The 23052-nt window shown below is 48.9% G+C and overlaps 1 protein-coding gene across 1 annotated transcript; it reads left to right on the plus strand.

Annotated features, from left to right (window-relative positions):
* The first annotated feature begins 59 nt into the window (after positions 1-59).
* On the plus strand, positions 60-22422 carry PIP5K1C (phosphatidylinositol-4-phosphate 5-kinase type 1 gamma). The gene is made up of 16 exons (XM_075723463.1): positions 60-86; positions 2141-2227; positions 2579-2709; positions 3331-3448; positions 5441-5593; positions 7719-8018; positions 8540-8745; positions 9958-10041; positions 10572-10620; positions 11627-11711; positions 12072-12233; positions 13220-13358; positions 13639-13671; positions 16161-16265; positions 16543-16675; positions 21295-22422. Exons 1-16 carry the CDS (start codon positions 81-83, stop codon positions 21295-21297), a joined length of 1794 nt encoding a protein of 597 aa, XP_075579578.1. The 5' UTR covers positions 60-80; the 3' UTR covers positions 21298-22422.
* Positions 22423-23052: the final 630 nt, after the last annotated feature.

The raw sequence follows: 23052 nt of genomic DNA on the forward strand, positions 1-23052 counted from the left end.
TGTGTTGGCATCACCGGTCACAGAGGGGATGTGAAGGGATTATGCCCACCACATGGCCGATTTTAGCTGCGTGATCCACGATGTCTGTGAGTATGTGGCTGAGGGCACCCTTTCCACACCAGAACCTGAAGATGATAAATGGAGAATCTGTGTATTTGACATCTCCAGGGCTCTGTGTTGGGTCTCACCTGCTCCCGCGAGCAAGTCAAGGAGGCTGTAATTTGTGAAGCCATAAAACAGGGGAACATCTCAAGGGACTGATCTTCCCTCACACATAATCCAGGTCGCAGGTTGCTGAATCACTGTTACCTTCTGGAGCAAAACTCTTCACAGTTAGCAGCAGAGAATCCAGTAGGAGGATCTGTGCCTGAAAGCTGTTCCCTGAAGCCCACACTCTTGGTTTAGGGCACCATGTTCAAATGTTTTTTGTTTGATATAACTTTCTGACATACATTACTCACCTGGGACAATGAATATTTGCATACCTGGATAGCAAAATCTTCCCATAAAACTGCCAGGAATGTGACACTTGATTCTTTTTGCTTCCCCAGAAATATGCATAGTAGGAAGCTCAATTTCTGTGAAAGTTGATTGCTTTGCTCAATGCTCAAATAACCCCACTTTTTCTTGCCCTGGAAGCACAGTCACAGGTAGAACAAGAGATTGTGGAAGAGACTGTTGTTACTGCATATCATATGATAGCAATCTCTTAACCAATACGTGTGTCTGTTAATCACTTTGAGAGGATGATGATGAGCCATGTGGCAAGGCAGGACGCTACAGCTTGAGCTTGCATGTAATAGGATCCAGCTTGTTGGTTAGAAGCTGCAAGGAAAGGATAAGCTGTACTGCTAATCACGACTGCTTGGAAGCAACTCTGGCTGTGCTAAATAGTTAAAACAGAGTAGGAAATAAGATTTTTTTGAAGGAGAAATCAGACTGCTCCTTAGTACCAGAAGTACAAGCAGTTTGACCAGAAATAGCTGCAAGCCCTTGATTAAAAGCTAAAACACAAAGAACTTCTGTAGTCTGAACAAAATTATACATTGTCTGCTGTAGACATCAGTTCTGAGAGATGGGTCTGTGCAGCACTTGAGAGAGACAGTGATAGAGTATTGTCACTTGGGAAGTGACCTTGGGTCTCTCTGCACGCTGCTTAAAGGAACATCCAAAGCCTGGCTGTTCTTTAATGTAACAAACCCCAAATGTGGCTGGTGGCTCACCAGCAGTTTTAGCCATCTGCTCTGCAATCCGCTGGGGTGGCGGGAGAGCTGGGGAGTAGGTGAAATGTTGCCCTGTGGCAGAGTATAGAGGCCCTGTGCTTGGGGTTGCAAAAGGAGCTCTGTCGAACTTCACAAACATGATTGTGTTGGCTTGTTAAAAGGTACAGCCACAATCTGCTCCCTCCTGGATCAGCAAAAAAAGGCCCAGGCAGACTCAGAGGTAGAAGAGGAGGAAGATGGGATAGGAGTAGGTTTGTTCTTGCTCTGAAGTCCTGGCAGTCCTGTAGTGTTTCTGTAAACTCTTTGCAAAACTTGAGGAAGAGCTGTTAGTGCAGTCACCCTGTGTGGGCTCGTCCTTTGAATTGTAAACAAAGGAGATTTTGCTTAAATGGATTATCTCCATGTGAACGCAGGAGTAGGGTTGTGTTGTCCCTGTTATCTGTCTCTTATTTCTCCAGTGAAGCGCAAGGCATTGGTATGACACCTGAAGGCATGGGATTTTTAAGAATAGACTTCTCTCACTGTTTGATTCAATACATCACTATTTTAAATCAATGAGAAAGCAGTCAAGCAACTGCTGCGGAATCTTGGCAGCTGGGAAGCAAGCGGATCTTTCCAGGGCTCAGCATCTTTGCTGAAAGCTCTGCCCAGTTAGTACTGAGGGTGTCAGATGGAGTGGTTGGGTATTCTAACTCTTCTTATCTTGAGGGATGGATGTATAATTCAAACAGCCTTGTTTAAGGCTTGCTGGTGCCAATTATACCTGTTTGCACTCTGCAGATCTTTCTCCAGTGGTAGAGAGCGATCCCTCTGTCCTCTACAACTGTGATAGCGTGGTTGTGCCTGTGTTGCTCTCCTTGTTCTTGTTGGCCAGGTCAGCTGCTGTTCTGGGCTTTAGCCATGCTCTTTCGTTGCAGGGACCATCACTACCAGGACAGCCTGGCCAAGCAAAGAAGATAGGTCATCGAGGCGTTGATGCTTCTGGTGAAACCACCTACAAAAAGGTTTGGTTTTGTGGAGTGGGGACTGGCAGTTACGTGTAGGTGGCAGGCTGAGAAGAGAAGTTGGGGCCCAAGGTTAGCAATGGCACAGCTGAGCTTTCCTGGTTCCATTTGTTAATAGCTACCAATCTGATTTAGATTTTATGCAGCACCCTTGTAGTGCATAATCTTGCAAACAGCAAACCTTCTGGAAACCTTAATCCATCTCTTCAGCAGCTGGTTGAACTTGTTTAGCAGCATGTAGCGCCCGAGATGACACCATAGAAGTCAGACACAACTGTATTGTAATATAGGGGATGTTATTACAATAATCTGCTGTGAAATGCTCACTGACTGCTCTTTTCTTTCTGCCAGACCACCTCATCCACTCTGAAGGGGGCCATCCAGCTAGGGATTGGATATACCGTTGGCAATCTGAGCTCCAAGCCAGAGAGAGATGTCCTGATGCAGGACTTCTACGTGGTGGAGAGCATTTTTTTCCCAAGGTAAAGGAGACAGGGGAAACAAAACGAACAGATGAGTTACTTCTTTTCCTCTCACTGATTTTTCAAGAGAGCGTCCATCTGTCTTCAGATCAGAGTTGGATGCTCTGAATGTTTTTAATATGCACCCATTGGATACAAACGTAACAGTGGGAAGTGTTAGATTCTGCAGTACACTGGCTTGCAAGGACGTAAATGCAAGATGCAGTACTATATGCTTGAGTTTGTTAGCCTTCCTACGTGCTTTTCTTCCTACCTGTCTGTCTAGAATTTCTTCCACGGATTATACCATGTTTGAGATGGAAGAAACCCATTCTGGGAGCAATTTAACTCTGTGAATAAACAAAGCTCATGAAAGCTGTATTCTCTGTGTAAATATATTCTGCTTGGCCCGTGGTTGTTCCTTGTACTCTTTGGAAATAGATTTTGGCAGATAATTTAAAACCTATTTTCTTCTTGTCCTGCCACAGAAGAAAGGTATTTCTTGTTGTTGTTGTTCCTGTGATGTCTCTTTGCAAGGCTCACTCAATTCATCCTTAAATGTACAGTAGCCTTCATGTGACTATACATATCTGGCTAATGGTAATACAGAGGCCCTGCTCATGTGATGTCTGTTCTGTGCAGCGAAGGCAGTAATCTCACCCCGGCTCACCATTATGCTGACTTCAGGTTCAAGACCTATGCACCAGTGGCTTTTCGATACTTCCGAGAACTCTTTGGGATTCGTCCAGATGATTATTTGGTATGGATGGATTTTTGGATTTCTCTGTCTTTCCTCCTTTATTTGAGATAGTCTAGAGTAACACAAGAAACTTGTCCCTAAATCAAGGCAGTCAGCAATTCTTGTCTAAAAGGGACAGAAAAGAGTTGAGGAATCGTCCTGATCCCAGCAAGGAGTGGGAACAGGCTGAGGATTTAGGGACTCTGTTCAGTTTTGGAGGAGATCCAGTGACAGGCCCAGCAAGACCAGCACCACTCAGCCCAACCAAGTCTTCATTTGCAAAGAGGTAGCTGCTAGCTCACACTGGAAGGAAAGGAAATGATCTGCATATAGTGTGTGCTCTATAAGCTATGTGATGGGGTTCCCTCTCTGTTGCTTGTGGTGACAATAACTTACTGTGTTTACAAGCAAAAGGAGTTGTGTTCTGCTGGGTGTGACCCTGTAATGTCCCCTGGGGCTCTGAGGACAAAGACGGGAATTTTTCCTTGTGTACTCACTCAAGAGCTATGTGAGTGTAGTTATTTTAATCATCTTACAAAGGCAGAATAAAATACAGCTTGTTCTTGTGCTCAGAAAGCTACTCAGAGCTGGAGAGGCTGCTTTTAAAATACCTAGTAGTACAAACTGTCAGAGCTTAGAGTACACTGGGGTTGAATTTGGTCCCTTGCATGTATGTGATGTCCTGCTCTTTAGAAAAGGACATTTGTTGAACCGGGGAAGGGAACACGTCCAAGTAAGTGCATGCCCTCCCCCTTTTTTAATAGCCCTTTTTTTTCCTGACTTCAGCTGTAGACGGGGGTAATCATAGCTCAACACCTACAAGTAGAAACAAATCTGTGCCATTGCACGGTTTGACAGTAACAGTGGTCCCCATCTGTGCCATCCAAGATAATGCTGCCTGATTTGATGAGTGGCTCAAAACTTGGGTGAGGCAAAGGGCAAAGAGCCTGCCTCAATTGCAAAGGTCACGGCTCTGATTTGTTGCTTCTGCTTCCCCTGATTCTCTTGCCTGCCACAGCAGCAAATGCCTTTAATTATGCATGAGATAATTAACTTGATAAAGTCTTGGATCATTAGTCTGTGCAGTGCTGAAAGCTGTTTTCAGTACGTAATGATGAGCATTTGATTTATTGCTCTAATTCTGTCCCTTACATACCCTACCTCCCTCTCCCCATCTTACCTCTTGCCGTGGCAGCTCTGACATGATGCTGCCTTGAACCCGCTCAGAACCCACTTGACCTACGCAGTTACCTTGGGGTTGGTACTTAGCTGCAAAATGCACGTGCGTGCTTGCGCTTTCTTCCTTTTCTTTCCTGCTGCTAGGCATGTCCTCATCTGAGGACCTGCTATTTGCATGCTGATGTCCAGAAACGTCCTTCCAGTTCAGTTCCCGATGCAGTACCCCTTGCTGTGCTGACACAGCGCTGATCCCCCTCTTCTTGTTTGGACACCTGGTCTAATACTTTTCATGTGTTTCTAGCAGGATTGAGGGGGTGAGATGTGGCTGTAAAAATCCTCTGTAACAGGGGAGCACAAGGCCAGAGGAGGCTGCTGAGCACAGCTAGTGCACTGTGTTCCCTCCAGCACGGTGATGTGTGGTACCCTGAGCAGACTGTCATGTCTCTTAAAATCCTATCTTTCCATCTGCGCTTGCGGTAATGTGCTGAAAGGAGCCTAAATGTGATGCACACGTACACGCACAATGGGAAAAGATAAGATGTCATTACGAAGCCTCGATGTTACTGAAAGCAGATTATTAGCTTGATTCTGAGCAGCTGGGATGCTCTGAACTGTACTCTTGGTCTCTAATTGTAAATTGTCCACTAGCTTAGTGGACACTAAGTAGTCCACTGCTTAGACCTAACCTCCAATGAAAATAGTTCTCACTTAAGCTTTGCTACCCCTTAATGTCACAGGGAGACGGCATGCTGGGGAAAGCCCTCAAGGGCGTAGAACTCAATGTGCAATGAGTGGGGGCTAAAAACATCATCTTTGTTTTCTTTTTCTCCCTAGTATTCATTATGTAATGAGCCTCTGATAGAGCTGTCGAACCCTGGTGCCAGCGGCTCCCTCTTCTATGTCACCAGCGACGATGAATTCATCATAAAAACTGTGATGCACAAGGAAGCTGAATTCCTACAGAAGCTCCTTCCTGGCTACTACATGGTGTGTATCACCCAGCACCTTGGACCCGACTTGGGTTCGTCGTGGCAGCTTTTCTGTCCAAGGCATCGCACAGGGCATGTCCCTCACCTGGGTTTCTTGTGGCCTGCCCACCCTGTGCCGGGGCAACTTTAACACTGTGTGTCACGAAGCCAGTCCCAGAAGCACAAATCCTGCCAATTATTTGCAAACTCCACGGGTAAACCTGAAGCAGATAATTGTGCCTGTAGCTTGTGGGCGTGTTCTGGCCTGGAAATGGCTTCCCAGATGTGTGTTTCTGGGTGTCCTTTTCCCAGCACTAGTTAGTTCTTCTTTGGTTGGGCACCGTGCACCTGCCTCAGCCTGGCTTTGAGGATGGCTGTTGATTGCAGTAACACAGCCACCTTGGTTTTGCGGGGAAACTACTGCAGTCCCTGGATATCTCCCATATCTGCTGTTTAACAGAGTTACTCTGAAGGCAGTGGCTGGTTGTCCTGGCTCCCACTGGCTGCAGTACCAAGCTAAAGACTCCTGCGGTACCTGCTAGCTTTGCACATCCAGTCTGCTGCAGATAGCTGTTGCCTAAATCTTAGGGCTATCGAGGCAATATATTGAGACCCAGAGGGCTTACATGTGGTGACAAGTAGTAAATTGGAACCAAACCCAGTGCTTTGGTGTGTAAACCAGGAGCTGTTTGCCTGGCTAGCTGTGGTGAAGGGTCCAGCTCTATAGATGAGGGCACTGAAATTCAGTTAGAACCACCCAGGGATTTGTTTGCCGTGGAAATGCCGAGGAGAAGGCGGTGGCAAGCAGTGTTAATGCTGCCCCATCTGCGTGCATGTTGCAGTGGATTTGATTTATGTGATCATACGCTATTTTTATGAAAATACTTGCCTCGCTCAAGGGGAGTATTTGCCAAAGTGAGACAGGGTCTTGGGTGTCTGTATATAACTGACAGCCAATTGCTTGCTTTTGCAAGTGACAGTCAAGTTCCTGGACAGGATGGGCTTTCTTGGAAAGTGTTGGCTGTTGCCTAATGTATGTAGTAAATCAGGTGGAGGGTTTTGAATGGGAATGGAGTTGCACTGTTGTCCTGAATTCTGCAGTTGTCCTGGCTAGCAATCTGTGTAATGAATTAAACTGAACTTACCTGTCTGGTGCAGAGTTATGCGCTACTTGTTCTAGCGTTCTTACGTTTGTGGGTTACTGTGGTGCTAACACATGATCTCTTCTGCTGTCCTTGAGAAACCCATGCAGTTTAAAAGGAGTCAGTGGAAAGGAAGCAGAGTGGCTTCATCTTGAGTTACTTTAAAGCTGGGCAAGTTCTGTTTGCATTTGGTCTTGCCTGCCTCTGCTTTTCGCTTGCACCGTGTTGAACAGCACAGTAACAAAGAAGGCTTACTCGTTTGCCATTTAGGTGAGATGAGGAGGGGCATGAAATTTTAATACAGTCATGCTTCTGCCGTCTGTCAGAGAATCTGTCAGGTCTGCCCTTTCTTTTGTAGCAAGCAGAGATGTTCTGTTTCCTTCCCAAATTTTCCCAAAGCTGAACAAGCAAATCATGCCTGTCATGTCATTCCTAATAATACCGCTGCCTAAAAAAAGGACATGATAGCAGAGCAGGATATCCGTGCTCTCTGGCCAACTGTGTTTTATAAAGCAACTCTGCAAAAAGAGGAGAAAATTGATGTTGTTTTGTTTAAAAAAAATACCATGTCCATAGTTTATTCTGGGCCAGAGAACGGCTCTTGATTTCTGACACTTCAGAAGAGACAAAGATAGCTGTTCTTTTTTAACTTGAAGTTCCCACTTACTGTGTTTATTTCCCTTCCAGTTTGCTTTACCGTTTTTAGCTGCTGTTGATGGGGAAAGCAGGGAATTTCCGGACTTGGTTGTTTGCCCAGGGAGTGCTGTATGTCTCATTCCCTGTATTCAAGGCATAGTGGTATTTTCAGGTCCTAAAGCCAATGAAATGCAAGAGTTTGTCAGACGTGTACAGTAAGCTCTCATGTAAAGTTCAGAAAATGTCTAGGTGAAGAAGCCCTAGTCTGACTGCTCCAAGATCTGTTAACATGCTTTGTGTTGAACACAGCAAGAGTCTTCTGCCAAAATTACCTTTTCCCATGCTTTTTTTCCAACCCCACCGTAGAATCTGAACCAGAACCCACGGACACTGCTGCCGAAGTTTTATGGACTGTACTGTGTGCAATCAGGAGGCAAAAACATCCGCGTGGTTGTGATGAACAACATTCTGCCTCGCGTGGTGAAAATGCACCTGAAATTTGACCTGAAAGGCTCAACCTATAAACGCCGGGCATCCAAGAAGGAAAAAGAAAAGTCCAGCCCTACATACAAGGATCTAGACTTCATACAAGACATGCCCGAGGGCCTGATGTTGGATGCAGACACCTTCAGTGCATTGGTGAAAACGTTGCAACGAGACTGTCTGGTAAGGGGGGGTGTGTAGCTTGGGGAGCAAGTTAATGAAATTCTGTGGCTCCCAAGCATGAGGAAGAGCAAATGATTGAGAACCTTGCTAATGTGTTAACCCCAAAGCAGGATAAATCCCTTTTACTGCCCTTTTCCCTGAAAGAAAAGCAGTGGAGTTGGATCTCACGACAGCCTGTGAGGACTAAGGCTGCATTCCTTTGCCCGGTGCCTCAAACTGTGGCATCCTGCTCCACTTGTAGCTGGGCTGTTGGGACTAAATACCTTTTTCCTATACAGTGTGCAGCAGAAACATGGTATAACAGTGTTATTTGCAAGCCTTCAGCCCTTTGGGTTGATTGTGGGATGGCCATACCTTATGCGATCAAGTCCAGAGATGACTGTTCAGAAATGTTCAAGCTCTGGCAAAGGAGTTGTTAGTGGGAATATGGACAGGCTGTTCCATGCTTTGGGATCTGTGCTGTATTTGAGCTGCTGGCCTGATATTTTGTCTTTGTTCTTAAACTCAATACTAATCTGTAGGTGTTGGAAAGTTTTAAAATCATGGACTACAGCCTCCTGCTTGGGGTTCATAACATAGACCAGCAAGAGCGTGAGCGACAGTCTGAGGGAGCCCACAGCACGTCGGATGAGAAGCGTCCTGTGGGGCAGAAGGCACTTTACTCCACGGCCATGGAGTCCATCCAGGGTGGGGCTGCCCGGGGGGAGTCCATAGACACAGACGACACGTAGGTGAAAACCTGGTTCTCTTGGGCTGCTGGGAGGGGCAGAGGTGGAGGCTGGAGTAGTAGATCCCTACCTGAGGGCCACATGAACTGTTAGAGTGAGCAGCTCTCCTGGGGGTTATGGCACGGCTGCCAGTGAAGCAATGCGGTGCGAAAGGGGGAAGCTGGGGTAGGAAATATTTCTGTAAGACTCCAGCCTCACAATGATCTCTCTTCTTAGGCCAGTCTGTAGGTTGTCAGCTCCTGTAACAGCCTCTAAACACACACCCATGCTCTGAGGAGGAGAAACTAGCTCAGTTCTAGCTCAGCATCCAAATACTAGAGTGGAAGTAGGGATCAGCCTGTCCCTAGGAGCTTGGAGTTTGTTCTCCATCACCCCATCTGTGGAATCCCTGACAGTACCCCGAGATCATCCCAGTGTGGTTAGCAAACACCAATGTAGCCAAGTGTTGGAGTCACTGGTGGACCTGTGGGTTGGAGGGGGTTGCCCAAAACCTGTCCTGTGCTGTGCCCGATCTGCGGCTCTTGGGCTGCAGGTGGCTCTTGTGACTTTGTTTCTCTGGCTCTGTGGGCCAAGCTTGCTAAAAAATCATGGAGTTTGCTGTTTGTTGCTGTCTGAAACCGCCTGCTCCTGTTTTGATGGAGGATCAGTCATGGTGGAGCTGGGATAATACTTTGGTGTTTCCATTCTTTCAAGTAGCAGCATTAACTGTAGTGGCCTGCCTGATACCTGCATGCTTTTGTTGTGTGCTGGTGTCTGTGGTTGCTGCACCTTTGGCAGGACTGATATTAGTGTGGATGGGACCAGAAATACCCTCGTCCTTAAAGGTTTGCTGTCCTAATAGGCAGACAGCTCACACTGACCTGAAAATAATCTGATCCCCAGAATAAAATGTCCTGTAGCTAAGAAAAAACGATGTGATGCTTTCTGGCCCAGGCAGAGCTGTTGCCACGCGACGCAGGTCCTGTCCTGATAGTTGGTATTTGGCGATCCAGGCAGGCAGTAACCCTGGGGACACCTCGTGTGAGATGGCCTAGGTCAGTAGGTGACTTCCCATGGTTGTGCACAAAGTGACTTCACAGGTTTTGTGTTGTATCTGACCACCGCATCAGAGCCCTCTTTTCAGTGCTGCCGTCCACCCTTCCGCAGGTCTCAGGGTTATTACAGCTGCTCTTTTTGAGGCTGCGCTTGCTGAGGTTTTGTTTTACCTACAGGATGGGAGGAATCCCAGCAGTGAATGGCAAAGGAGAGCGTCTCCTGCTACATGTAGGAATAATAGATATCCTTCAATCATACAGGTAGGTAACTTTGCAGTTGTCTGTCCTTTAAGCGTGTTAACATCTATTTTAATACTGAATGAAATCAGGAAGATTTTCCTCTCCTGAAGAGTTTGTTAATGAGTAGGCAGGCTGCCTAAAGCTGTCTGTCGATGCATGTTGGGGGCTGTGGATTTTTATCCTGTCCTTAGAACAGCTGGTGACACAGAGCCATTTTTCTAAGATATAATGAGTTGCTCGTAAAGAAGATTCCCGTCTCTGTGCCTAGGATGGGTAGCGTATCTCCAGGGATGGAAGGTGATTTACTGCCCGTCTTCCAGCCCAGCTCCTCCTTCCCTGTAGGGTTCCCAGGCAGTCCTGACCTGACTGCAGAGATGCCAGTGTGCTCAGCTGACCTCTCTTGGCTGGAGGAAAGCTGCACTCCAGATGAAGGAGGAATTGTTAGCAGCTCGGTGATCTCTCCTGTGTGGGGTACGAAAGGTGGCTTAGATATAAAGTACGTGCCTGAATCTGTGTCTCTCTTTTTCTCTCCACTTCTCCCCTGGAATTAGGTTCATCAAGAAGCTAGAACATACCTGGAAGGCCCTTGTCCATGATGGGGTGAGTGCCCGTACAGAGGCAGGAATCGTCCAGGTCTCATCAGGATTACCTGCCTTAGCTTCATTTATGCTAGTTGGTGCCGATTACCTTGCTATTTATAGTGCCTGAACCGGCACAGTTGAAGCTGATGAAAGGAATAGTTCTTGCCTCTTATGCCTCCACAGTGGTGTAGTGCCACTTATTCCCAGTAAGATTTTTCTTGCTTGCTCCACCTCCTCGCATGTTTGGCTGTTGTGCTACCAGCTTTCCTCCTCTGCTCCCATCTGTCATTTTCATCCTCTCCATGATACCAGGAGCTGTACGCATATTCATGTATGTGTTGGAGCCCTGTGTTTGCTCTCTTTGGTGATTGACTGTGTTTCCACTTCAGTAAGCTATCTGTTAATAAATCCCTTTCAGTGTTTCCCTGCTGTCTTGTCTCCTGCAGCAGCCAGGTGCATGTTTACAAAAGAGCAATCTTGGATGTGGAAACTATTTTTCAGCATTGCATATCCTAGCTTCCCTTAAATAATAAGGCAAAGGAAACGTGTAGATGCCAAGTTCATAGTAGCACAGTTGAACATCAGAAGCAGACACAGCTTCAGTTTTACTATTTTAAACAAAAAGTGCAAAACATTTGAAAAGTATAGAGACCTTTGGCTGAATTTTGGTGTCCATGTCATACGCAAAGGTATGCAGGTGTGCTTTGAACGTCAGCCAGCAAAGCCAGAAGAAATTTCATGTATGTCGTCAGGTCAATATTTGAAAAACCCAGGAAGTCTACAAAGGAATAAAATCACCAAAATCCATTATAAAATTACAGCAAGAATATAATCAAATGCAATCAAATCAAAGGCAATGCTTCAGGCTTATTTATAGCATTAATCAGATCGTTTCAGTTAAGCCTTTCCATTTTAAGGCTCTATCGGTGCTAAATGTTGGAGTAAAAAAGACTGCATTGGTTGTTACAGAAGTTCTGCCTTGAGGAATAATTTTAAAATTAAACAGTTGCTTCTTGCCTTTGTAGGACACAGTGTCAGTACACAGACCCAGCTTTTATGCAGAGAGATTCTTCAAATTCATGACCAACACGGTGTTTCGAAAGAATTCCTGTAAGTACCTAGTCCAAGAGCTATTGCCCTTGTGATGTGAAGCAAGCCTTATCTCAGTCTTGCTGCTTCAGTCCACATGGAGAGTTTCTGGCCGGAGTCTGAGCAGGCTTTTCCACTGTAATATAGAGCAAAGCTGGGGAACTGCAAAGCCTCCAGGTTGTTGCGGCTTGCTTTGGTCTGCTCAGACTCCCACCCAGGAGCTCTCCCTGCAGCCTGACTCAGGCTCAGTCTTTGGAGATGGCACTTAGAGAGTGGGTGTGTCAGAGGGCAGAGGCCTCTCCATATGAAGGGAAAAGTGCCTTTGGTGTGACAGTAGTTGGTGGTGATAATTTTGTCTTCTCTTTCACTCTTCTCATCCAGCTCTGAAGTCATCTCCCTCAAAGAAAGGGCGTAGTGCCTTGCTAGCTGTCAAGACAGCCGGTCCAACAGCTGCATTTTCAGCCAGCCAGCTTCCATCTGAAAAGGACGAAACACAGTATGATCTTCGTGCAGCCAGGAGTTACCCCACACTTGATGATGAAGGTAATGGTCTCGTTTGGTGTCTGCTGGCTGTGTGATTACCCTCTTTCCTAGCAGTTCCTTAGGATCCTCCCCTGTTCTCGTCAAGTTCCCCACTGTGCACCGACCACATGTCTTCCTTGATGGATAGCTCTTCATTGCATGTCTTGCTGTGCTTTGCAGGTGCTAAACTTAACCAGGACAGGGGAGAAGGTAAAAGTATATTGTTTTGTCGCAGCACCAGTGGTTAGTTGATTGGGGAGGCAACGCCTCTGCATCGAAGAAGACCAAATCCCTTCTTTGCAGCACTGTATGGTTCTGCAGTAAAAATGGTTGCTTTGCATCACTGCTGCAAGGCAGCCGTTGACAACTGGCACCAGCAGTCATAGCCCAAAAGCGATCAGAAAGTTGAATTTTCCACCCTTTTAAAAAAACAAAAGAGCAGGGGGGGAAACTGGGAACTGCAGTACTCAACTGTCCAAACACTGTCCTTAATAAGGGGCAAGATCTTGCCATTGAAAAAAGGATGAATGGCCTGGTTCTGTGCTGGCTTTTCATCAGTTCCATCTGGGCTGGATTTACAGATGAGTGGTGAAGGACAGGCTCTGTGAGTCCGCAGGTGTTAGATTTTTACCCATGCAAAGCAGCAAGCACTCAATTCATCTCTTAATTCACTTGGGTACTTATCTCTGGTGATCCAAGCCTTTAATCCAGCTTTGGTTACCAGTGAGATGTCTTCATTGGCATTATGTTTCCTGTAGTGTCTGTCTGTGATGTTGGAAATGGTGCTTACTGGCTCTGTCTAGAGGGTGCCTTGGGAGAAGCTGTTGTGTTCATACAGCCAGCTAAACTTCTTGCCCGTTTGTGATTTTAAGTGACCAGTCCCAGTGAGGGTGTGCAGGTTGATGGTGGAACAGCTTCACACAGGGCTGGTGTAGGTAAGGTGTTGGTGTTTGACCTACTCATCTTTTTCTTCCTGCACCTCTCCTGCCCTTCCTCCGGGCCAGCAGGCAGGCCAGACCTGCTACCCTGCACACCTCCTTCCTTTGAAGAAGCTACCACAGCCTCCATAGCCACAACACTATCTTCAACATCTCTCTCTGTTCCTGAGCGATCCCCTTCGGAGACCTCCGAGCAGCCCAGGTACAGGTGAGGACAGCACTCATCCCCTGCTCCCACTGGAGTCAAGTGGCTGCCGTTCCTCTTTGTGCTGCAGATCTCAGCAGGCTGCCCTGTGCTCTGGAATGCTAATGACCAATTTTAATTAAATCTCTCCTGGGAGCAAGCAGACACAGCTTTGATGGGATTAATTATTGCTGGGAGAAGTGTCAGCTGTTAAGTAGAACGTCTCTCTCATGGGGTGGGGGCAGTGTAGGATTTCTGTCTTAAATAACCCCTCAAACTCTACTGTTCTGGTTTCTTTCTGCAGGAGGCGCACACACTCCTCAGGGCAGGATGGCAGGTGAGAAAAGTGTCATCTCTTCTTGCACTGCTGCACAGAGACCTCGCGTTTGTCCCTGTGCAAAGGTCTCTTGGAGGGCTGAATGTGAATCTCAGCGGCCCCAAGATTTTGGCATGGTCCTCTGCAGGATGATGAGCTTCTTCCTGCAATCAGTTGATCCCTATTTCATATGCAGAATTTTCCTTACAAGCAGACCTCTCGGTGCTTTGCAAGGAACCTGAAATATTACCCCTGTTATTTGATGGGAAAGGGGATAACCAAGTTGTCCAAATTTACCCACCTAACCATCACCAGAATCAAGGAGGGTCATTTATGTCCCCCACTGGGTAAGCGAGCCTTAACAGCAGGAACATTCCTCCTCCGTGCATCTGCCCGCTGCCTGGGTGCGGTGGGTGTGCCTATGGGAAAGGGCTTTTACTTTGTGAGGTACTGAGCACCCTTAGTCCCCAGAGAAGTAGCTTCCAGTGTTTTCAGAAACTTGGGTACTTTGAGCGTTTTATTTTTTTCCCTCCTGTGGTGATAGGTGGCTCAGAGCCAAGGGCAAGGTAGGACAAAAATCCCCTACTGCATAGGGATGTCTGGATTTAGAGGCTCACATCATATAATTATCTTGCGTATTTTTGCACCAGTAAAAATGACCCCATTGCCTGTGTCAGCGGGATCTGCGTGAGGAGCCGTGTTTGCTGCTGACTCTGCCCTAGCTTTCCGAGACATCTTGTAAGTGTTGCAGGCACAGACTTTGAAATGCGTGTCAGAGACTCAGTCTTGGGATATGCCGTTAGCCAGAGGAGCTGCTGGACAGGCTGATGTCCTCTCTCCCTGCAGTCAGTGTCTGGTGCTTCAGAGGAAGACAAGGACTTTGGAAGATGAGGGTTTCCACCATCTTACAGGCATCTCCACTTGTTCCTGGCTTTTAGTGATTTGCTGAGCTTCAGACCACATACACTGTGAAAAAATCCCTTTCCCTGGTATTTCTTAATGAAAGTACCTCTGGATGCTGCATGTCGCTGAATCTTGGTAAATTCCTGTCACTGGAGGGTGAGGACCTACTTGCTGTTGATTTGCAGCTCCTGTTGAAGTGTCAGGGACCTGCGAAGCACCTCACCTCCTGCAGAATTTATTGTCTGAAATTGCTGAAAATTGGAGACTTAAACTCGGGCAACCAGTGGTGGGGACCCATTTGGCAAAATGCAGTGACTTTGCCCGAGTTACTCCGGATTCCATTGGTACCTAATGGAGGGAGTTGCTGTGGGATGTGACTACTCATCCAGAAATAGGTCAGGTGAATTGAAGTGACTGTCCCTGGACCATACAGGGAGCTTAGCGTCTTGGTCAGAAGTAGATCTGTCTGTCACAGATTTGCCACAGTTACAACCACCCCACACAAGTGTGGCCTTCTTTGCTGTTTTTTGCCTAATTTTTCCATTTCTGGTGGTGGTGTCTCAGTGTGCCCTTTCTAGGGGAGCAGGGACCTGTGTATTTGTAGAGCACTCTGTGATCCCCTGGTGAAAGCCAGTGCAAGAACAAAGCTATTAAAGCATGCATTTACATTCCTGAGCTGAAATGAAAAATACCTTATCCAGTTTGCTCAAGAACATGTCACACCTCTGATTATTCTAATCTGCTGAGGAATTCCCTCTGGGTTTCTGAGACCCAGCCCTGCCAGGAGGAGAGGAGCAGTTCCCTGCACCGAGCTGGGCAGGAGTGCCGCCTGCTGGCTCTGGCCCCCAGCCAGGGCAGCGCAGAGCAGGACGACGCTGCCCGTGAAGCCGGAGCTCATCCCTTCCCCAAGACTGTGTCCTCGGCTTGGCAAGCGCCTGCTCCTCCTTCCCATGAGGACTATGGAGCCAGCCCCACTAGCACAAGCAATTACTTTAGTAGCATGAGGTATTAAATTGAAGACTGTCACAAACAGCTCCTGAGCGTGCAGATAAATCTGATGTTAACCCTGGAGTGCATTTGAGCAGCTTTGGTGTGCTGGGAGCCTCGGAAAAGGTTGGAGGCTTTGGCCCGTGTGTGGTTGATAGATAATGCCAGGCTAACTCTGGACACAGGTTTTCCCTGGAGGCCAATTCTCCTCTTCCCTCCTGTACTCCATTTGACACTGCCTGTCTTTTCTGCAGCACTGGCTAATTAATCCATTTCCTCTTGTCCTCTTTTCCTACCTTGTTAGCCTTGAGCACTGCAATCTGACAGGACTGACTCTTTTGCCTGGGAGTTTTGGTTATCCAAATCCTCCGTTCTGGGAGGTCTGACAGCTCCCTCTGAGCCAAAAGCAACAGCTTGGTCCGTGCCAGGAGCTCGGTGCTGCGAGTGGCTGGCAGCAGGCAGCCATGTGCTGGGGCAGACCAGCGCAGCTCGCTCCTGTGGGAGGTTGCGGTGTGAGAGGCTGGGCTGACTCAGGACTGATTGAGGCTGACCTAAAATTGAGGACTGTGCATAAATAGTGCCCAACCAAGCCTTTGGGCCTGTCTGTCTTTGGTTTCCAGGTCACACGAGGAGGTGCGGGTTGAGGAGGAGCTTCAGCAGATCAGTGTCGAGCTGGAGCCCAAGTGTGACGTGGAGATTGTAGCTCCCGAAGAAGATGACAAAGAGTGAGTGTTTCAGAGCATTGGGCAGCTTTGCATTGCCCTGCCTGGTGTCACTTGGTCTGTGGCAACTTGTGCTGGAGGCTGAATTTGTAAGGCACCAGCTTTCCTGGAGAGAGAGGTGCTCCCCCAGACAGTGAAGCTGAGCACTGTTACTTCTGGCCTGACCTGATCTTTCTGGATGTGACAGTGGAGCGTCTTCAGCTCCTCTGTAATAAATCATACAGTCTTGCTCCTTTTCTGATCGCAGTGACTAGACTCTTCTCATTTATTCCCCCTCCAGAGAGGCGGCTTCTTCAGCCTGTGCCATCGTAACATCCACAGCTACAATAGAGGTGGAGACAGCCAGCCAGGCCTCCGAACCAGCCAGCCAGGCCTCGGATGAAGATGACGTGCCAGTCACAGACATATACTTTGTAAGACACCTTCACCTGGCCCATTAGGGTGTGATGGGAAAGGTTGGATGAGGCTGTAATAGTCTCGATTTCAGGCAGTCGGGTGCAGGGCAGTGTCTGCCCCGTGCCATCTTCGTGTTGAGCACCTTGAGATCTTAACGCTGGATGGGTCTTTGAATGCAGGGAACTGGATTAACCCTTGGAGAACTCAAACCAGCATCTAGTGGGGCTCAGATGGGTGGCACTGCTGCTGTGGATGTAGCTGTAGGTGTGCTGCTCTACTTCCAAGCACAAGTGTTGAAGGGCTTATCTAGGCCAGTGTGTTCACTCCCAGGACAAGCCAAGGTGAATGTAGATGCAACTGAGAGGTGGTTCTTTCCTCAGCCAGAGCACCTGGCTGCTTTCCTGAACACAAATGTGCCACAGTGGCCTGGAGCCAGAAGGGAGGTGGTTGCAGCAGGGGTGACCTCGGGCTCTGGTGAACTCTGGCTTTTCCTTTCCCTGCAGGCAGATGCATTAGGTGATGCAGTGAAAATCTAGTGCTGAGACAGGGAGTAAGTGAGGTGGTTGCTGGTTGGCAGCAGAGTGCCGTGGAGCCTGGCACTGTGTTCCTTGGTCAGCTCTCGCAAGGTCTGGGCAGCTTCTGCAGAACAGGGAAGAGTTTTTTAGCAACATGTACCTGCCCCATGGATTCCCAGAGCAGAGCTGAGGATCTGACCCGTGAGAGCTCTCCCCCATGCCTGGGCACTGGAACCTTCTCATTAAAAGAGGTGCCCAACTCCTCCCTGCTCCGACTCATTGCTGTCGCTTATATGGCAATGGAGATGAGCTGAGCCCCCGTGATAAGCTCCTTCAGGCTAACCTAAAAATGGCAACATTTGCCTTTCCCTGTGCTTGCGTGACTCTCCTGCAGAGCTGCTCACTCGTTGCAGAGTCATTCTGAGGCTCGTGGGAGCGGTGGAAGGAATCAGCTCCATTTTAAAAGCTTGTCTGTTTGGGTTTTTATGCATGCTGTTCAAAATGCAAACAGCTCCCTCTAACACTGGCTGCTCTTTCTTTGCCTGTGGATGGCAGCTGTGTGCAAGCTGCCTGCAGATACTGCCTGCTCCACTGGCAAGTGTCTTCTGGCAAGGGTCAGCTCCTCTTCCTCCCTGTCCCTGCACATATGGACTCCCCCCAACTTGAGGGGCAGCTCTCTATCCGGAGGAAACCATCTGTGTGCAGTGTGTGCTTACCGAGACTGTGACTGACTGCTCATCAGCATTTCTTACTTCATCTAAGTCCTTGAGTTTTGCATTAAATGTGTGTCGTGTGCTGTGGAGTGTTTGTCACTGCTGGGATGAAGGGAAAAGCTGATTTGGGTTCCCACGGGCACTCTCATTGGAAAACCACTTGAGCTGGAGCTCAAGTGAGGCTGCACCGGAGTGCAGCGGGCTTGGACCACAGCTGCTCTGTTGCCGGAGTGCTCCAGGGGGTGATGGTCAGTGAAGGGATGCTGTGTGCAGAGGATGATTTGTCAACTCCCAGGAGACTGATCTGATCTTTAGACATCTGCTCCTGAAAGTGCTCTCCACTTTATCCTCCTGTTTACCCCCAGGGGAATAAAAGTGCAGAGAATGTGGCAGGGCATGGGTGCTGCTGTTCCCACGCACGGCTTTCCTGCCTGCTGATCCGTTCAGGCCCAGAGTTGCCCAACCTCTTGTTTTTTGCTTTCTCTTTCATCCTGTCTTTCATGTCATCCTTTTTTCCTCTGTTTCCTTTCTCACTTCACTTGCACTGGGGCCATCCAGTTCACAGATGGGAGGTACTGGATTTACTCTCCCCGCCAGCGCAGACTCCGAACCACCTCGCTTTCCTCTGGGATTGTAAGTGAACATGCTAGCACATAAGGGAGCAGAGCTGCAGCTTTGAAACACTGGGGCCAGCACTCCATTTCCCTTGGATGCTGTGGCTCTGTATTGTGTGGCCATTAGAAACCAGGGAAGCATATCAAAATCACACAAATGGATCTCCCTGTAGGATCTTGCAGAAACGCATGCTCTGCCCTGTTTTTCTGCAGGCTGGTGACACAGCTGTGCCGTGGCGTGGGCTGCAGTGTCACCCCACCCTTGGACAAACTTGCCAGCACCAGACCTGGACAGAGAGGCACCTGAGCCTTTGTAGGTAATATTAGGCTCGGCTCCCTTGGCCCAGGAAGCTAGATGGGGTTCTAAAGAGACCATTAAGATGTTTTGAAGCTGCAAAAAATCCAGTTGCAAATATAAGTTTTTAGGCTTGTGGCTGGGACAGTGAGCAACTCAAAGCCAAATGGCTTAGGAATTGCTGTGGGGTTAGGGATGGTTTCTGCTCTCCAGCCCTTCTCAACATCACTGATGTGCTCCCTCCTCGCTGCAGGTTTTCTGTGAGCAGTGAGGGTTTTCCTTTTCTTTCTGAAAGATGTAGGGAAGCAGTTGAGCATTTAGGGGCTGAATCCAGAGCTCAGACTGCTCTGGGTTTTAGTATTTCCCTTCTCAGGCTTTGGGAGCGCTCATGTCCTCAGAGGGTAATGGCAGTGCTGTCAGAACCTTGGCACAAGCATTTGTGTAGCGTGGTCCTCCCAGCACCTGCCTTTACCAGGCAAGGGAGCAGTGGAGAGGGTGTCAGGCAGGGTGCATGGGGAAGCAGGGGCTCTAACATCCTCCTGGCCTCGGCTGATGGCATGAGGAAAGTGCTGCACCTACGTGGGCAAACGGGCAACCTGTCCCGGCAGCTCCTCCTGCCCCCTTGGCTGGGTTTCGCTGCCCCAGCACCGGGCGGGTTAATACCAAGCACCGGATGCTCCTTTATCTCCGCTCCCTGCATGCGTCTGAGCTCCTAAAAGGCTCTGAAAGAGGCTGGCTGGAGCATGTGGTTCAGTCATGATGGTTGAAAAACAGGATGTGGGGCAGGCTTTATGCAGCATTGAGCTTTCCTGCACCTCTAGCAGAGCCCTGTAAGAAGCTCCAGGCAAGGGTTTCTCTTCCTTCCTGACAGCGGTCTCTGCTAATGTAGCTGCAATTATTGATGGGTTTCATCATGCAGAGCCCAGTGCTTCAAAGCTCCTCTGGCTTTTTGTAGTTTCTTTTACATTGTAGACTGTTACACTTGGTTCCTGGGCTGGGAACCCTCGCAGGCTTCTTCCAAGTATCCAGTTCCATTTCTCTTCCTTTGCAAACCGCAGGCTGAGTCAAAGGGGACAGTCTCCCCTGTCTGGGAGCGCCTCTGGAGCCAAAAGAGCCTATTTGCAGTGGAAGTGGGGCCCCCCCCGGGAACACTGGAAGCAGACACCAGCCCTTGAATCTGCCTGGGCTTCTCTGTGCGGTGTCAGCAGCAGAAGTGTGTTTTGTCACACTGGTGCCCAGTGCTGTGATAACCGGCTCCCTCAATGCATGTCTGCTTCCCATTCTTTCGAAGATCCAGTTGTGTTTTGCCTTCCTTGTTGTACTTGTTCCCATCACCCCACTGTCTCCAAGACTCTAGGCGATAACTGTTTCCTTTCTGTGGCCACCATCCACCATGGCCTAACCCACCCATCTGCTGCCTTGCTTGGCCTGCAGGGAAGGGGAAGGCACGGCAAACCAGATCAGGTTTTGCTGTAAAAGCCCTCCTGGACACCAGAGGTGCCAGCTTGTAGCATGCACAGGGCTTGGGAGATGGGGTTGAGAGCTGGGAGTGGGGAGCAGGAACAGAGCGTGCTGTCACTACCCTTAGGTAAGTCACTGCCCCTGTCTCTCGGTTTCTCTGGAGCCGGGGTGATGCTGTCGCAGGGAGCTGAGGTTTCCCTGGCATCTCAAAAGCTCTAAAAAAATCTGTCCCTGCAAGAGAAGAGGTTGTGCCATCCCCACTGCAGCTGGAGCAGGGTCCAATGTCAGCTGCTGGCGGGCTGCCCCATGTCCCAGCTGGTAGGGAGCAGGTATGTACCGAGGATGAGGAAGGGCTCCTCCGCCGAGACCTGCCGCTGAGCTCGGTTCTCTCCCTCCAGGCAGACAGCTGTTCTTACTGTATTGTTTCCTACTCTTTTTATTTTCTCCTTTTATTTTTTCCTCTTCTCTCCTTTGCTCCCTGCTCTGCTGCTGCTCTCCTTGCATTCTCCCCGCCGTCTCTGTCCACTCTGGCAGCCGACAGACGAGAGGAGTTGGGTTTACTCCCCGCTCCACTATAGCGCTCAACTCCACTCTGTCTCCGATGAGGAGAGCGATACAGTAAGTGTACAAGAACGTGTGCCGGGTGCCCGGTGGGTTGAGGTCGGAGCTTGTGCTCCCCCTGCAAGGTCAGCTTGCAGAGGGAGCTGCTGTGGCCTCTGTGCAGCAAGGGGCTCTTGCATGGCTGCGGCAGAGCCCTGCTGCATCTCAGATCAGCTCTGTGGCAGCAGACGAGATCTCCTGTGCTGGCAGAGACCCGGTCTGCTCAGCAAGGGTTGTGGCTTGTTCCAAATCATTTGGTGCAGTGAAAGCTTTGGGGAGCTGAAGTTCTCCAGTCATGTTGTCGTTACTGGAGGATGCAAAACAAACAGGCTTCTCTCTTCACGCTCGTTTTGACTCTGGGGAGTTGGCTGGGCTCAGACCTAACTGAACGCAAGGCAGATGCTTGGGTATTGACTCTGTTTTCTCTGCCTCTTGCAGTAATCTCTATGCAGACACAGAAGCCCCAGAGAGCAGTGATTCCCTCTGCAGGTCGATGTGTTCCCTTTTCGTTGATGCAGCCGTTCCAGTGGGATGGGGAAGAGCTTGCTGACACCAGTATTGCTGCACTGCAGGATCCCAGGCACTGCATTTCAGAACGGAGCAAAACTATAACCGTGTATTTCTACTTATCCCAGACATGGGCAGCAAAGAAACCACCCACTCACCCGCAGCTACCAACGGAGACATCCAGCTGGGTGTAGAGAATCCTGGGTAGTAACACAGTGTTTTCCAGACGTGCACTACCGTAGCTACCTATCCATGTGTGATACTGTGAACCTTTTTAATTTTTTAATCATGTATTTATTTCTTTTATCTTTGCACAGAGACAGCACAAATGTGCTTTTTTTTTAAACATTTAGTTTACTGCACTTTTCTTTTTGTTGTTGTTGTCATATATTTGTGCATCAGAAAGGAGTGTGAGACCTCACTGGAGAATTGGTAGGAGCACGTTGCTGGGGAGGGCAGGGGCCGGAGTGGCTTCATTTGAGGCAGCAGCGTGGTCTAACCAACTGATGGAGTCAGGAGGTTTAAGGCTGTCCAGACTCTGCCACGGTTCTGCCGAGTGACGTAAGGCAAGTCACTTAACCACTCTGTGCCTCGGTTTCCCCCGTGCTAATGGGTGTACAGTACCCACTTCCGTTAAAGCACTTAAACCCTGGGATGAAAGGTGCTATGTAAATGCAATGTATTAAAGGCCATTGAATAGAATTGCTCCCATGTTACAGTAGTCCAAAGTAGCCATGCCAATTTACTTGGATTCAAAAATCGCTAGTGACTTCTCTTGATCTGTAACACCGTGCGGGGGAAGCAAACGATTCCTGGCGACAGTGACATGGTCACCTCGGCTCTCCTCCGGACATCGCGATGGGTTCTTGCCTTCACCATGAGCTGCACTGCTGCGTCACCCCCTCCCTCCATGCTTGGATTCCACGCTTCATCGTACCGGCTGCCACACTACCGCCTGCTCCAGACAGGAGGCATGGACAGATGAGAACTGTGCACCTCCAGGGACCAGCCGCACCGGAGTGCGAGTTCCCCCGTCTGCCCGGCCCCAGGTGTGGCTTGTCCGGACACTGCATCCTACTGGAGCCACTTAGCACCTTGCATGCTCATGGGTGTATCTGACCACCCAGTACTTGGGGGTCTTGAACGTTGGGTTCACACGTATCCTCCGTACCTCAGGGCAGTCAGGGAGGTGCGTGCACGTCTGCACACACTGGAGGCAGAAACAGAAGCTTGGTTCTGCCACCTAAGTGTGCCAGGCGGTGTTGTGTTCACAGACTCTGTTGGACAAAAAGCTGGGTGACTGGAATGTTGCCTGTGGTAACATCTGCTATTGGAAATTGCTGCTTTGGATGTCTGAGACAGTTTTCTTTTTGTGGGCTGCAGGCTTTAGGTGAGAGGATTTGGTGTCACTGGGGTAGTGTTCAGACGAGGCTCATCCATCTCTCAGGAGGACACACACCATAGCAATTGTCTTGAACTCCAGCAATCCCATCCTCATCTCCCAGAGAGAAGAAAGGAAAACCTTTAGACCAGAGGGAGCCAGGTCTTACTCGTGCTTTATGAGCCTCACTTGAGAAAGAGGGTCAAAATCTCTTTATTCTCATTACAGTCTTCAGACTGTCCTTGGGATTCCTTGTAGTGGAGTGGGGAAGCAGGACCCTTCTCTCGGGGCTCAGTCCCCCCAGTCTG

The sequence above is a fragment of the Pelecanus crispus genome, chromosome 20 (assembly GCF_030463565.1).
Source record: "Pelecanus crispus isolate bPelCri1 chromosome 20, bPelCri1.pri, whole genome shotgun sequence".
In the NCBI taxonomy this organism is placed as follows: domain Eukaryota; kingdom Metazoa; phylum Chordata; class Aves; order Pelecaniformes; family Pelecanidae; genus Pelecanus; species Pelecanus crispus.

Bases quoted from the DNA above. Each gene is read 5' to 3' on its own strand.
- PIP5K1C (XM_075723463.1), top strand. The intron at 11,712-12,071 runs GTAAGTACCTAG...CTTCTCATCCAG, and splicing joins GGTGTTTCGAAAGAATTCCT to CTCTGAAGTCATCTCCCTCA. The intron at 12,234-13,219 runs GTAATGGTCTCG...CCGGGCCAGCAG, and splicing joins CCCCACACTTGATGATGAAG to GCAGGCCAGACCTGCTACCC.